Here is a 13,308-nt window from a genome sequence, read left to right on the forward strand (position 1 = left end):
CCTTTGGGCCAGGGCTGGGCATTCACTTACAGACACTAGCAGGTTTAAAGGGTGGTACTGTACATCTTGCTGCATTATGTTCAGATGCTGAATCAGATGGTCTCAGCAGTATTATGCAACCATGATTGTACTTTAAGGTGGGTTGTAGCCTTGCTTGACCGTTTTTTATTGTGTTCTTCATATCATGGCATTACAGTAAGATAGCTTCTACTTTTATTATGCAAATAAAAATAACGTATGATGTATTCATTTGGCAGACTTTGTATTTAAAGTGGCATACAGGGGAGTGCATTGAACCTGCAACCTCTTGATCCGCTGTCAAATGCTCCACCACTGAGCAACACAATGTTTGCAATCGCACCTCAGTTTCAAACTTGCAGCTCATTTTTGTTCCCTTTTAAATACAGATGCATTTGATGGATCAAAACATAAATAAATCAAGAAAAAAAAACAAGAAAAAAAACCCATCTCAAATGTTTCTGAATCCTCCTCCTTCACTGCGGCAAAGACGCCTCATTGCTGTCTGTGATCTTTGAGAAACGCTGTATAGTGCTATATCGTTCCCAGTCTCCCTTTGTGAGTCTTAAGCTGCCTCAGTACACAGTCACAAACAGCCAGGGTGTAAGCAGTAATTAAAGTTCATGCTCGGCTTCATTCAATCATAATCAAGCTGAGCGGCAGAACATATTCTCTCCCATGCCGTTGTCTGGGGCTCCTCAGGCAGTACTTCTCTGTAGGAGTTCCAGTGTGCATCTCCGGCAGCACAGTTCTCTCCACCTCAGCGGTGGTTTCAGGGGGTGTTTAAAACACCTGAAGCTCTGGTGGTGGCTGCCTTGGAGATTGATGCCAATTCGAATTTTGTTTGTCAGAAGTTAAGTAGTTGTCAAACTGCATGTTAAGCCAAGATTTCGGTTGAGTCGGAACTGCTATTATTTATGACTGTTGGTATTTATTTTAAATGAATGTTAAACTCGGATGCTGTTGGTGAGATGACATTCCTTTGAGTACGCTATGCAAAATGCTTGCTTGATAAACATGCGGTATGTCCTTGCAAACGCCCAAGGTAGACTAAGCAGAAGGGATCCCAAAGTCAATTAAAATGTAGTTGTGGAGTTCAAACCAAAGTCAATAAAGCTCTTGGAGTCCATTGATTAATATTGAAGAAAATGCTTCTCAAAAACTAGGCAGAGTGGAATTATACTAATCATGAAATGTAAACAGTGGTTGACTGCATTTGCTTCAGTAGTCTCACTTGGTGTGCGTGATGTTTCTCCATTTCTAATGGTAGTTAAAAAGAGGCATTGCATGGCATCTCCTTGACCACCCTGTAAGAATTAACGAGCAGATGTTGGCTAATTACAGAGGTGTTAATTTGTTTTCAGCAGCTTGCGTGGTGGCTGTCTGTCAAAGCCAAAGTGTGTTTTACATTTACATTTTTAGTCATTTTAGCAGACGCTCTTATCCAGAGCGACTTACAGTAAGTACAGGGACATTCCCCCGAGGCAAGTAGGGTGAAGTGCCTTGCCCAAGGACACAACGTCATCTGGCACGGCCGGGAATCGAACTGGCAACCTTCTGATTACAAGCCCGCATCCCTAACCGCTCTGCCACCTGACTCCCTCTATTGTTTTGCTATTATTTATTTTTATTTTTTCTACACGTTATGCTATGGTGCTAAGCTCCAAATGGACATACTGGTGGCTGCTGTTGCTTCAGTTACGCGGCCGTTGGCACTGATTAAAGCTTTTCTGCAGAGGTGTGTATAGCAGTGTACATTAGTTGAACGGACCCAGTGCAACGTATTTTGTTTCAATTTATCTCTTTAGTTGGATTTTGTGTTTTGTTTAGGTCTGCAATTCATCCATTATAGTCCTTCTTCATTCTAATCTTTCTAATCCATTCTAATCCATTATAGTCCTTCTTCATTGGAAGTCGCTTTGGATAAAAAAGAGTCTGCTAAATGAATAAATGTAATCATTCCATCTAGTAGTAAACTGAAAGAGTATATTTTATCATTAGAGGCGAAAATCAGACCTGTAGTGTGACATATACAGTACCAAAGCAGAACACACACAGAATTATTATTTTCCCAAACATAATGCCCTGTCCAGAAGGGGCATGGGATTTCAGATGTGTCATTTACAAGTGCTACACTTTGCATGCAACACCTTGAATATTACCATATTGTTAAGTTAATTTCCATACATTTCCATGTGTTTAGCATAACTTGACTTTGGTGTAGAGATATTTCTCATTAAGTTGCAGGAGAACACATCTTAGGCTGCAACATGCTCAAATATTTAAAACCAGAGATTGAAGCAAAAAAGAACAAAAAAATCATTTTCATGCATTAACAGACTCAAGACTTGAGAGGTTTTACAAACTGATATATAGTACAGCAAATCTCAATATCGTGTATTGGATCTGCACACTTGTATCTGTTTAATGTTTTTTAAATTTGATTAAGAACTCTGTGGAGAATTATCTGTCTCTTTGTTATGATAATTTCAGCCTTCCCGACCTGTGAGCCCCTCACCCAGTTCAGCTGTTCTAATGGAAGATGCATCAGTGTGAAGTGGCATTGTGACTCAGGTATGTCAAATACCTGTTTGGAGCAACCGTTAGTGTCTCATATGTGGCATCAGACCAGACATTGTGTCATGCATGCTCATTATGGCTTACCACACAGCAAGGTAACTCCTTGTTATTCACATCTCTTTCAATAATGTCGCTGCATTTCCAGACGATGACTGTGGGGATGGCAGTGATGAGGTAGGCTGTATCCATTCCTGCTCCAACACCCAGTTCCAGTGCTCTAGTGGGCGCTGCATCCCAGACCATTGGTCCTGTGATGGGGACAACGACTGTGGGGACTTCAGTGACGAAAACACCACCTGTGGAGGTTCTGGAGCTGGTGAGTAAAGGAGGAAGTTATGTCACTGTACCGTGTAGATCTGTGTCATAATGTTTCATCTGAATCAATCTATACCCAGCAGGCACGCAAAGTCATAACCAAAAGCAACACAAACTGAACTAAATATTTTTTTTTCACAAGCCAATGGTCATAAAGCAACATTGGTATCATTATGATACCAACAGTACATTATACAAAGGGGCCATTGAATTCTGTAATATTAGCATCATATCGGTAAAATCTCTCTGAAGCTCTGATATTCCTGTCGTTCACATACAGTAAAACAGTGAGCAAACATTCAATTTGCCATTGGTGTAGAAACTACCATGCTAATGGCAAGTTCAAAATAACTGATAATTGGCCTGGTCCAATGTTCTTAACTCCTCACGCTCATGCCCAGCTGATGTAATCTGTTCTGTGTTCACAAGAGAACAACCATCAGGATTTGAATCTTTGAATCTGTTATAATTACTTCAGAAAGCTTGGGTCGTCCCCGAAAATAGGCACAGTTCAGTAGCTTGTCACTAGCATGAGGAAACTATTCATCATACCATCGTCCGGATGTTACTGCCTGTTCCTCTCTACCCAGTCTGCCTTTTCTTCCTCCCCTGGGGGAGTCTCTCTGCATGGGCTATGACTGTTATGAAAATACTTTGTGATCTTTGACATTTGAGGAACAGAGGTTACGTCTTTCAGAAGTAAAAATATTTTTCTTGGCAACACCGTGCTTGGTTAAGCAAAGTGAGCACAGTATCTAACCTGTTTAGACAGATGGCCACTCAGATCACCACAATGACTTTTTAATCAACCCCTTTTAGATTCCTGTCCGAAAACTGTCTGTATTTTGGGGGATTCTAAAGAACATAAGGATGCTAATAGTCTGCCCACTGATTTTACCATGAATCCGAAAGCATGTGTTTTGAAGGTGGAAACTGAATAACAATGAGCTCTTGTTTTCTGTCTGTCAGCTTTGCCCCCTGTCATTGAGTGCAGCGGGGAGGAGTTCCACTGTCGCGCAGATGGAACCTGCATCCCGGAGCGTTGGAGGTGTGACGGGGACAAGGACTGTGAGGACGGGAGTGACGAGGTTGCTTGCGAGGGCACCAAGAGGATGTGTGACCCCAAGGCCAAGTTCACCTGCAAAGACACAGGTAGGAGGGGAGGACTGAGGCGAAGAGTCAGTTCTGCATCCAACCCACAGAACCATAAGCGTTCCTATGTCCATCAAGGAAATGATTGTGGACTGACAGCGAACTGAGATTTCAAAACGCTAAAATACCTTCCATAAACGTGTTTATACTGTATACATATTTTGTAGTATGCAGCCCCCCCAGGGGTTGATGTAAATTGTTGAAAATGCCAAGTGCAAATGAGAGAATCCATTCCAATTCACGTCAGGCCTTTTTTCATGAAAGGGATTTAATTTGGAAGGCTTTGTAATGCCTACAGTATAGGCAACTGACAAAGACCGACTGCTTTAACGATGATACATCCTAGCACATTTGGGACTGTTCTTCCTATCTCCGGCAGAAGTTCCACCTGCATGCTTGTAATTCTAATGGCGAGCTGGCATCACAAGGCTGTATTGATCTGCAGTGTATTTTCACATGCAGTGAGAAATTTACCTTGTACAACTAAGCCGGTGCTTGTTGTTGATGCCTCTTCACTGTGTTTATTTTTAAACTAAACTTTCAGAATTGTATGTCTACATCTATGTTTACCATTTAAAGGTCACATGACATGAAAACTTCACTTTAGGAGGTTATTTAACATTAATATGAGTTCCCCTAACCTGCCTTTGGTCCCCCAGTGGCTAGAATTTTCGATAGGTGTAAACCAAGCCCTGGGTGTTCTTCTCCGCCTTTGAGAAAATGAAGGCTCAATTGCTCTGTTTGAAAATCTCCTCCTTGTGACGTCACAAGGAGGAAGGTTACCTCCCCTCTCTCTGCTTTGCCCGCCCAGATAATCTGGCCCGCCCATGACAAACTGAGCTACGACCGTGCAAGGGCAAGTGCGATATCGTTTTTTCCTGGAGAGACATCATGGCGAGCAAACAAACGAAGCATAACAGTTGCTCAGTGCTTGGATGTACAAATGAAAAAAATAGTATTTTTTAGTTCCTTCATCCGAGTCTCTGCACAACCAGTAGTTAAATTTTATTTTCGCTGGAAATGCGCCGACACAACTTCCCAAAGTTTTGCATGTCTGCGCCAAACATTTCAGTGACAACTGTTTCCACAACTCGGGACAATACAAAGCTGGCCTTGCTGAAATTAAATGCAGGATCAGTACTAACTCTCCTTGGTCCAGCTACAAACCTCGGACAAGTAATTAACTAACATTGTGATGCTTTACTGTATATGGTTACCTAGCTTGCTACCCTTAGAATGTGGCTGTAACATTAGCTCTGCAGCTAACAGCTGAGTTACTGTCGCTAATGTAAAGGTAGATAGTATCAAGTATGTGTGTGAATACACATGCTGTAACGTGAGTGTTGTACACTTCTTTGTTATTTGGATAACCGTTCTGCTTTTGGTGTTATGGCGCGCGCGATATCCGCCTTTCCCCTCATTGAAATGACTGAGTGTGCACCTCTCCAAACCAGGGTGATCAGATGAGAATGTGCAAATTCGAGGCATTTTACAGCAAAGGGGATACTATACATCCATTGTAAACATTAGCGCATGGTGCCGCCCCTCTCCTCCTCATTAGCATTTAAAGCTACAGACACAGAAACAGCGCGTCTTGAGGAAAGCTCATTGTGGGACTGTTCGTAGTGGCTGTAATTCTGCACCAAGGCTTAATTTTGGGAAAGAGACTTCAGATACAGTATTAGGGGACCACTAAGGCCTATATAAAAGCATCCAAAAACAGCATGTCATGTGACCTTTAAATATTCAAATGATAACCTGACGATTCGGTATTATGTAAAACATGCCTAATCTATTACCATGTGGTGTGGACTGTGGCCTCCAGAGTGTTCACTGTATTGTGATACTGTTCCGGATGTCCTATTGTCAGGTTCCCTAAAGAAAATTGTTAACAAGTTTGTACTGTTTGAAGCTTGAATGCATGGTGACTCAGCCAAATGCTGTACGGGTACTTACATTATGTGACCAGCTCACTCCTTCACATCCGTCAGCTGTTGTAATCATCTGACGAGTCAATTTGGCTTTGGATGGCTGTGTAACTTATCTTTATATATATCTGCTTTGTGTCTCTGTAGGGAAGTGCATCACCAAGAGCTGGGTGTGTGATGGGGATATTGACTGTGAGGACCGATCAGATGAGGAGTCTTGTGAGTCAGCTGTCTGCAAGGCACCCAAGTACCCCTGTGCCAACGACACCAACATGTGCCTCACCCCTGACAAGATCTGCGATGGAAAGGTGGACTGTGCTGATCAATCAGATGAAGGGCCTGTTTGTGGTAAGGATACCTTCTGGTCCACACCCATGTCACTGACGTCTTACAAGCCTGTAACATTGTGTTTTTCATCAGATTTGATCAAATATTCCTGTGCAGCAATTCTTGAAGTATTAATTTTGTCTACTATAAGCCTCTGCACAGGTGGTTTAGGGACCGAGCTATCTCAGTATATCACTGTTAACCGACTGTTTTATTTAGTCTCATGGAAGTCAAAGGTGCCTCTTCCTGTGGGGTTGTGTTATAGCTATAATTCCCACAGCATTTTGGCCGTGATGAGACACCAACATGTGTTGATTCCGAGAGCAAAGAGAGAGAACATATAAAAAGAAACGACTTCTCAATGATTGCAAAGGTAGGCTTGTTTGTCCAAGACCCATCAGAGGGAAGGAATAGTGTCTCCGGCGACTCGCGATAGACGTCTAATCTCTTTGAGTGAGCAGTGTAAACACGAAGGTTCATTTCTTAGCGTTGCTATCCAACCCTCGCGGGGGGCTAGTGGGGCCCCAGAGTGTGTGTGTTATCACTGCCCAGAAAGAGCCAACACTGCACTGCCAGCTCATAGCCAATTAGGTCACACAGCAAGACCTTGAGGGTCTGATTGATTTGAGCCAGCTCAGCAGGACTCATTCCGACCCCCCCCTCCCCAGTGTAACCTGTGGCAACGCTCTCCCACTCCCTCACCACCGGCTGGGCCCCCCTGTTGGGGAGAATTCAATCCTTTTCTAGTCTTTGCCAGGAAAGATGGTCTTAATCATGGCAAAGAGAGAGACCTCAGTTCGGTGTCATTTTCACCAGTGTGCTTTTTCATCTGGACCAAGGGTGCCTCTAACAAGAACCAGGTGCCTCTGAGAAAAATACTTTCTATCTGATCTATGGACAGAACTCAAAAACTTATTCTGATTCTTTTCACCTCTGTATCAGTTTGGAAAGGACTAGCGCACAACTTTCGACTGATTTAGTTTTGAAGCTCTGATAGTAACAAAGGCCTTGTCCCCCAGGCTATCGCAGAGAGGACCAACTGAGCTGAGGAAAGTCTTTCATTATGTAATACCTTTACGTGTGTTGTATTTGCAGCGAAAACATTCCATCAGCATGCTTGACTTGCCATTAGTAGCTTAGAGCAAAAGTGGCAGCGTTATTCTTATGCTTGATTCCCAAAAACAACACATTTTAATCCATGCAATTATTTATGTGCACAGAGACTCAAACGTAGTTGATTTATTTAGACGCTCCTACTGTATGCATCTGTGCCCTTTCAACGGTACACATTGCCCTTTCTCTTGCCCTTTATCAGATCCATCTAAACCTGCGTAGGGCGTCTTAGATTCAAGTTAGGTTACATCCCAGCTACATTTTTGAGCATCTTAAAAGCCCTTTCCTCTCTCTCCACTCCCAGATAAGTGTATGGTGGGCAAGGGGGGCTGCAGCCACCAGTGTACGGTGGTCCCAGGGCAGGGGTTGGAGTGCTCCTGCCCCCCTGGCCTCCATCTGGACTCCAACAACAGGACATGCGAGGCGGTGGACTACTGCAGCCGTCACCTGAGGTGTAGTCAGGTGTGTGAGCAGTACAAGACAACTGTCAAGTGCTCCTGCTACCCAGGCTGGAGACTGGGCCCGGATGGAGACAGCTGCCATAGCACAGGTGAGGAGGGCCAACGAGGCGTGCGTGTATGCGTGTGTTCTTGCATGTGCTTGCGTGAGTGTGTCAGAGTGTTGCTGTGCTTGCGTGGTCTCCTATGGTGGGGTCTGTACTGCAAGTCACGATATACTGTTATCACATAAGTGACAGTACAGTGTGATACAAATTCAAAATGTCGATGTAGTTCCTGTGTTTTGCTTTGGTGTTAACTTTCATTATTTACTGTGATTTGTACACGTTAGAAGCTGTAGATTAGTTAAGGCTGGGAGAAAATATGGAACCACTTTTTACATCATGTTGTTTGGCTCTTAGAAAGTGGAAAGACCCCCCGGAGAACATTTAAATGTGGTAATTTAAGCCACTGCCTGTGAATATCATCACTAAAAGTGAAGGACGTAAAAGGATGATTGCACAAGTAGCCGTGTCTTTTGTGAGTGCATAGGAAGCACCTCACAATGCTATAAATAATTCCAGTCTTACAAAATTCCTGCTTAATAACCTCTCTCATGTTTGGTGTTGTTGGAAGTCTTTTTGTTGTTGTTGTTGGTTTGCCTACAAAATTTGATGTGGGTATGGTGATTTATTTTGGGGGTATGACCCCCCCCCCCCCCCCTCTGTTACATTTAACAAGACTGTGCTCTCCAAACTGCTCAACTTGAATCTGCTAATGAATTTGGGCTACTTCTGTATTTTTGTTTTGTGTGGGGACGCCATGGTTTTAACTGAGTGCAGAACATAGATGCTGCTTCACAACACTATGTGTTCAATTCTCTGAAGATAAGGCTTGTACCAGTGCCCAATCAAGTACAAGCATAATGTGTGTGTGTGTGTGTGTTTGTGAGAGTGTGTGTGTGTGTTTGTGAGAGTGTGTGTGTGTGTTTGTGTTTGTGAGAGTGTGTGTGTGTCTTGTTGGTGGTGCTGTGTGTACATTCATTCCCAGCTCATGGCAGCCGTTCAAATCACATCCCTCTGCTCATGTTGGTGCTGTTGTGACATTGCCTCCCATTCAAGTTGTTCTTTTCCTTCTTCTCCCTGGCCAGATCCTTTTGAAGCTTTCATCATCTTCTCTATTCGACACGAGATAAGGCGAATAGACCTTCATAAGAGGGACTACAGCCTGCTGGTGCCGGGCCTGAGGAACACCATTGCGCTCGACTTCCACTTTAATCGCAGCCTGCTATACTGGACAGATGTGGTGGAGGATAAGATCTACAGAGGAAGGCTCTCCGACTCCGGAGGTAGTTACATAGCAAATCTGAAGGCTGCTATGATACAGGCATGAACACAAACATGGCTTTCCTCCCAATACATTTCACACAGAACTTAGAGTCCTCAATGATAAACCCCTTGATTTTGCTTTAGTATGTTGGCTGTTTGATAGTGTGAGCCGTCCTGACTGTCTCTATCTCCATTGGGGATTTATTTCAGTGATGGAGCACCAAATACTGAGGGCCCAAGAGTCCTCCACAGTTGTAGCATAAGAGCATGATGAAATAGAATCTCTCCCTGGTTTTGTGTGTGTGTGTGTGTGTGTGTGCTTGCAGTACATTTGGAGCTGGTGTGAGGAGGCCTTTGTCTCTTACTCCGTCTTCCTCTGTGGAGCCATAGAATGATTCCCGCTGCTGCTCCTATATCTCCCCATTGTGTGCCTTTCACAAAAGGCTCCAGCAGCAGAGGATAATTGTAAACAGCTGGATTATAGACAGTCTGGGGAAACCTTTTTCATGTTTAATGGAAAGCTAGAGGAAGCAATCTTCTATTTATGTCAATTCTTCTTGAGACTTTGCCGCCAGTTTTGCCCCTAAAAAGCGGTGTTTTTAAGGTACGAGACCATGGTGGTGGTGTGGTTGTTGTTGTTACAGGAGTGACAGGGATTGAGGTGGTTGTTCAGCACGGGTTAGCAACTCCAGAGGGCCTGGCTATTGACTGGATAGCCGGGAACCTTTACTGGATTGATAGCAACCTGGACCAGATCGAAGTGGCCAAGCTGAATGGGGATATGAGGACAACTCTGATCGCAGGCGGCATGGAACACCCACGGGCCATCGCCTTGGATCCAGGACAAGGGTCGGTGCTAACTCACGCATCCACTGTACACAATCGATCAGGATCTGCTATTATTGGAATAAAGTAAAAGACCAGCCCATGACATATTCTTCACTTCGGCATTTACGTTGATCTATGAAGATGTCTACAGTGTTAAAGTCTATTAAAGCCACAAATATAGAATACATCAATAAGAGTGCCTTGAACTAGTTTCAAGTGCTGACAAATGATGTATCTTATCCTTCCGTTTCCTCTGCTTCATGCACTTCACTGCTCCCTCAAATAAGATATTTCATGGTAAAATCCTCTCAGAAAGATCTCTTTCTTGAATTCCCATATAAAAGATTCAACCATTTTGTCAATTAATTAGTTGACGAATGAAATAAGATTGGCCATTTATTTTAGCTCCATGGACAGTGGAATATTATGTTACTTTCATCCCAGCTTACAAATATCATATCAAATAAAAACTCTTTAGAAATCTGAAGGGACTGACTACAGTGCAGTACATTTATTTGCTACATAGAACAACTAATGGACGGGTTTTTGTACCGAGAGGCAAAGTTCTGTTCCAAAGCAGTAATTCTAATCTAATTACTTGAATCTACTCAAAGGAGTAAGTTATTGATTGAGTGTCTGATTCAATCAATACAGCTATTGATCTGAACAAGGATTTTTCTTCCTAACACAGTTTCTTTGTCGTCAATGTGGGATTTAAGCTTCAATGCCCACTGGCTCTTTCATTCTCCATGAGTTTTGTGGACAAAAGCAAGAAAGTGCCCATGTTCTGGGGATGAGACATGACTCTGTTGATGGTCAAAGTAATCACAGTGTTCATTTTCAGGCTTCATTGAGCTGTGGAAGGTCATAAAAAAGCAGATGGTCTCCAATCCCAGCCAATATCACAGATGCTTAGGGTAGCTCTGTCCTGTTTTGGTGCCCCTTTCCAACCAGAGATTCCTGCCAATGTATGTGGCGATAGGTCCACTTACAACAATCCACTATATGTAATTATTCTAGTTTGCAACACTAGCACATTGGCAAACCAATTATAGTTGCTGAGGGACTGCTCTCCAAATGGTTATTACTTTGATGAAGCAGTGTTGTTGGATGGATATCCTTCAGTCCTTGACAGTTTTCCATGAACAAATGTGAATAGGAACTTTGACTTTTTATTGCTGTTTATCTAGCATTGGCATGGAAATGGGTTTGTCATTTTGCTTTGTGTCATTGTGTAGCAGCAAATTGTCAACAATGTTTTGTTTTTTCAACAGCAACCTGTTCGTTGTAAATAGCACATAATTTACATACAAGATCTGTCTAAGGCTGTAATCAAACCATGTACACATCCCTGGAGGATCATTAAATGAGGTTCTGTCTTTAGAATCATGTTCTGGACGGACTGGGATGCTACGTTTCCTCGCATCGAGGCTGCTTCGATGAGCGGAGGAGGACGACACATCGTGTTCAAGGACATGGAGATAGGAGCTTGGCCTAACGGGCTCACCCTGGACCATTTAGAGAAGAGGATCGTATGGACAGATGCACGGTAGTTACCACCTATGTAAACCCTGTGGTTACTGTTTCATGATGTATTTCCGTGCTTTGTGTACGTCATTTGAAAGCGAAGTGTTTGTCAGGAGAACAATTCAGTCTCCGTTTTCCGAGTAGATTGTGTAGTCTGTCAACAGTCCCTCTTTGTGTGCTTTCTTGGACAGGTCTGATGCCATCTACTCGGCGCTGTACGACGGCAGTGGGGTCATAGAGATCCTGAGGGGACATGAGTACCTGTCGCACCCTTTTGCCGTGTCCCTGTTTGGGGCCAGTGTTTACTGGACAGACTGGAGAACCAACACTCTGGCCAGGGCCAACAAGTGGACAGGTCGCAACGTGACGGTCATACAAAAGACTAGCGCCCAGCCCTTTGACCTGCAGATTTTCCATCCAAGCAGACAACCTCAAGGTAACAAGCTGATAGCTATTGGCCTGCTTTGATGCTCTTGCCAATGCACATTACTCACCCGATCTCACCTCTTGTCGATAATCCCATTCTTGAATTCTGAGTGGTATTTTGAGACAGGTCATTGAATTAGTCTGAAAGTGTATATAGGTCACTAGAAATTATACTTACATCAGTTGTATAATATGGTAATGTGCCTGGAGGACTTTAAAACAAGTTAGTATGCACTGTGAAAAAAAGAAAGAAAAGGGAAATGACTGTTGCACACAAAGAAAAGGAGGGTACAGTATAATAGAATTCATTTGAGTTTGCCCTCATTGGACCTGTCAATCATGTGGCTCCCAGCATGCAACACAATGAGAGTGCTTGAGTGATTATAAAAGCTGGTCATGCAGAGAATTAGCTAGCCTTAATGGTACCTGTGAATGTGTTTTTTTCCTCCACCCCAAATTAGTCTAATTGGTTCATGCTACTGTGTCGAGGCGTTTTTTCAAACAAACTGACCCAGAATGAAAGTAAAACAGACAAGATTACTGTAGTCAGAAAATATTAAAATAATTATAATGTATTAGAAACTCAGACAACCACCCAAATTATGAATTCAAACAGGTATTCAGAGTGATGAAAGGTATATAGTATGAAGATTACCATTATTCCATTTGGATAAAATATTCATGATGTTAATTAATTCAGTACCCCGTGAACATTTGCAATACAATGCTGTGCATTTCAATGAAATGTCTTTATTGGTGGAGTCTCTTCCCTCACACGCTCACAGGCTCAAAGCTTGAATGAATCATTTTTAGTAAACATGTCAGCTTCCGTGCTCTTCCTCCAAGTTTCTATTGATTAATACCATGGATTTGTATTTATTCAGCGCTTTTTGTGTACAGAGAATATTAGAAATGTATTTATCTCTAAAGAAGATCGGATCTTATAGTCAGGGGAGTCGGCATCATCAGGATGCCAGTATTTCATTTGATTTCAAAGGCCACCTGGTTTATTTTTCGGGTCTTTAATTTCAGCTGTCTTTCCATTACTGCCAAGTTTCAGATTCCACCCCATCTCTCTGCTTTCTACAAATGTAAGCCACCATCCATGAATGGGCCTTAGTACGCCAATAATCTGGTTTGCATCTATTCACTAGTCCCACGGCACTACCAATGTGGCAGGCGTTAATTTGGCTGTTTCCTTCCTGTATCTGCATGCTTGTGACTGTTCTGCATAGATAAGTGTGAGCAAATTGAACTGCATTTCTAAAGAAGCCAGTAAGTAGGTTTAATCCCATTTTAAAGAGCCCAGTGGGGAGAGCTGGCTGATAG

The 13,308-nt window shown here is 42.9% G+C and overlaps 1 protein-coding gene across 1 annotated transcript in view; it reads left to right on the top strand.

Annotated features, from left to right (window-relative positions):
- lrp1bb (low density lipoprotein receptor-related protein 1Bb) overlaps nucleotides 1-13,308 on the top strand; it is a 113,685-nt gene that overhangs the window by 34,234 nt on the left and 66,143 nt on the right. The window contains exons 20-28 of the mRNA XM_062456230.1: nucleotides 2,512-2,592; nucleotides 2,744-2,914; nucleotides 3,883-4,065; nucleotides 6,141-6,341; nucleotides 7,738-7,983; nucleotides 9,021-9,218; nucleotides 9,843-10,047; nucleotides 11,411-11,575; nucleotides 11,745-11,989. Coding sequence (XP_062312214.1) covers nucleotides 2,512-2,592; nucleotides 2,744-2,914; nucleotides 3,883-4,065; nucleotides 6,141-6,341; nucleotides 7,738-7,983; nucleotides 9,021-9,218; nucleotides 9,843-10,047; nucleotides 11,411-11,575; nucleotides 11,745-11,989 — 1,695 coding nt within the window. The remainder of the gene's footprint in view (nucleotides 1-2,511; nucleotides 2,593-2,743; nucleotides 2,915-3,882; nucleotides 4,066-6,140; nucleotides 6,342-7,737; nucleotides 7,984-9,020; nucleotides 9,219-9,842; nucleotides 10,048-11,410; nucleotides 11,576-11,744; nucleotides 11,990-13,308) is intronic.

The sequence above is a fragment of the Osmerus eperlanus genome, chromosome 3 (genome assembly GCF_963692335.1).
Source record: "Osmerus eperlanus chromosome 3, fOsmEpe2.1, whole genome shotgun sequence".
NCBI lineage: Eukaryota > Metazoa > Chordata > Actinopteri > Osmeriformes > Osmeridae > Osmerus > Osmerus eperlanus.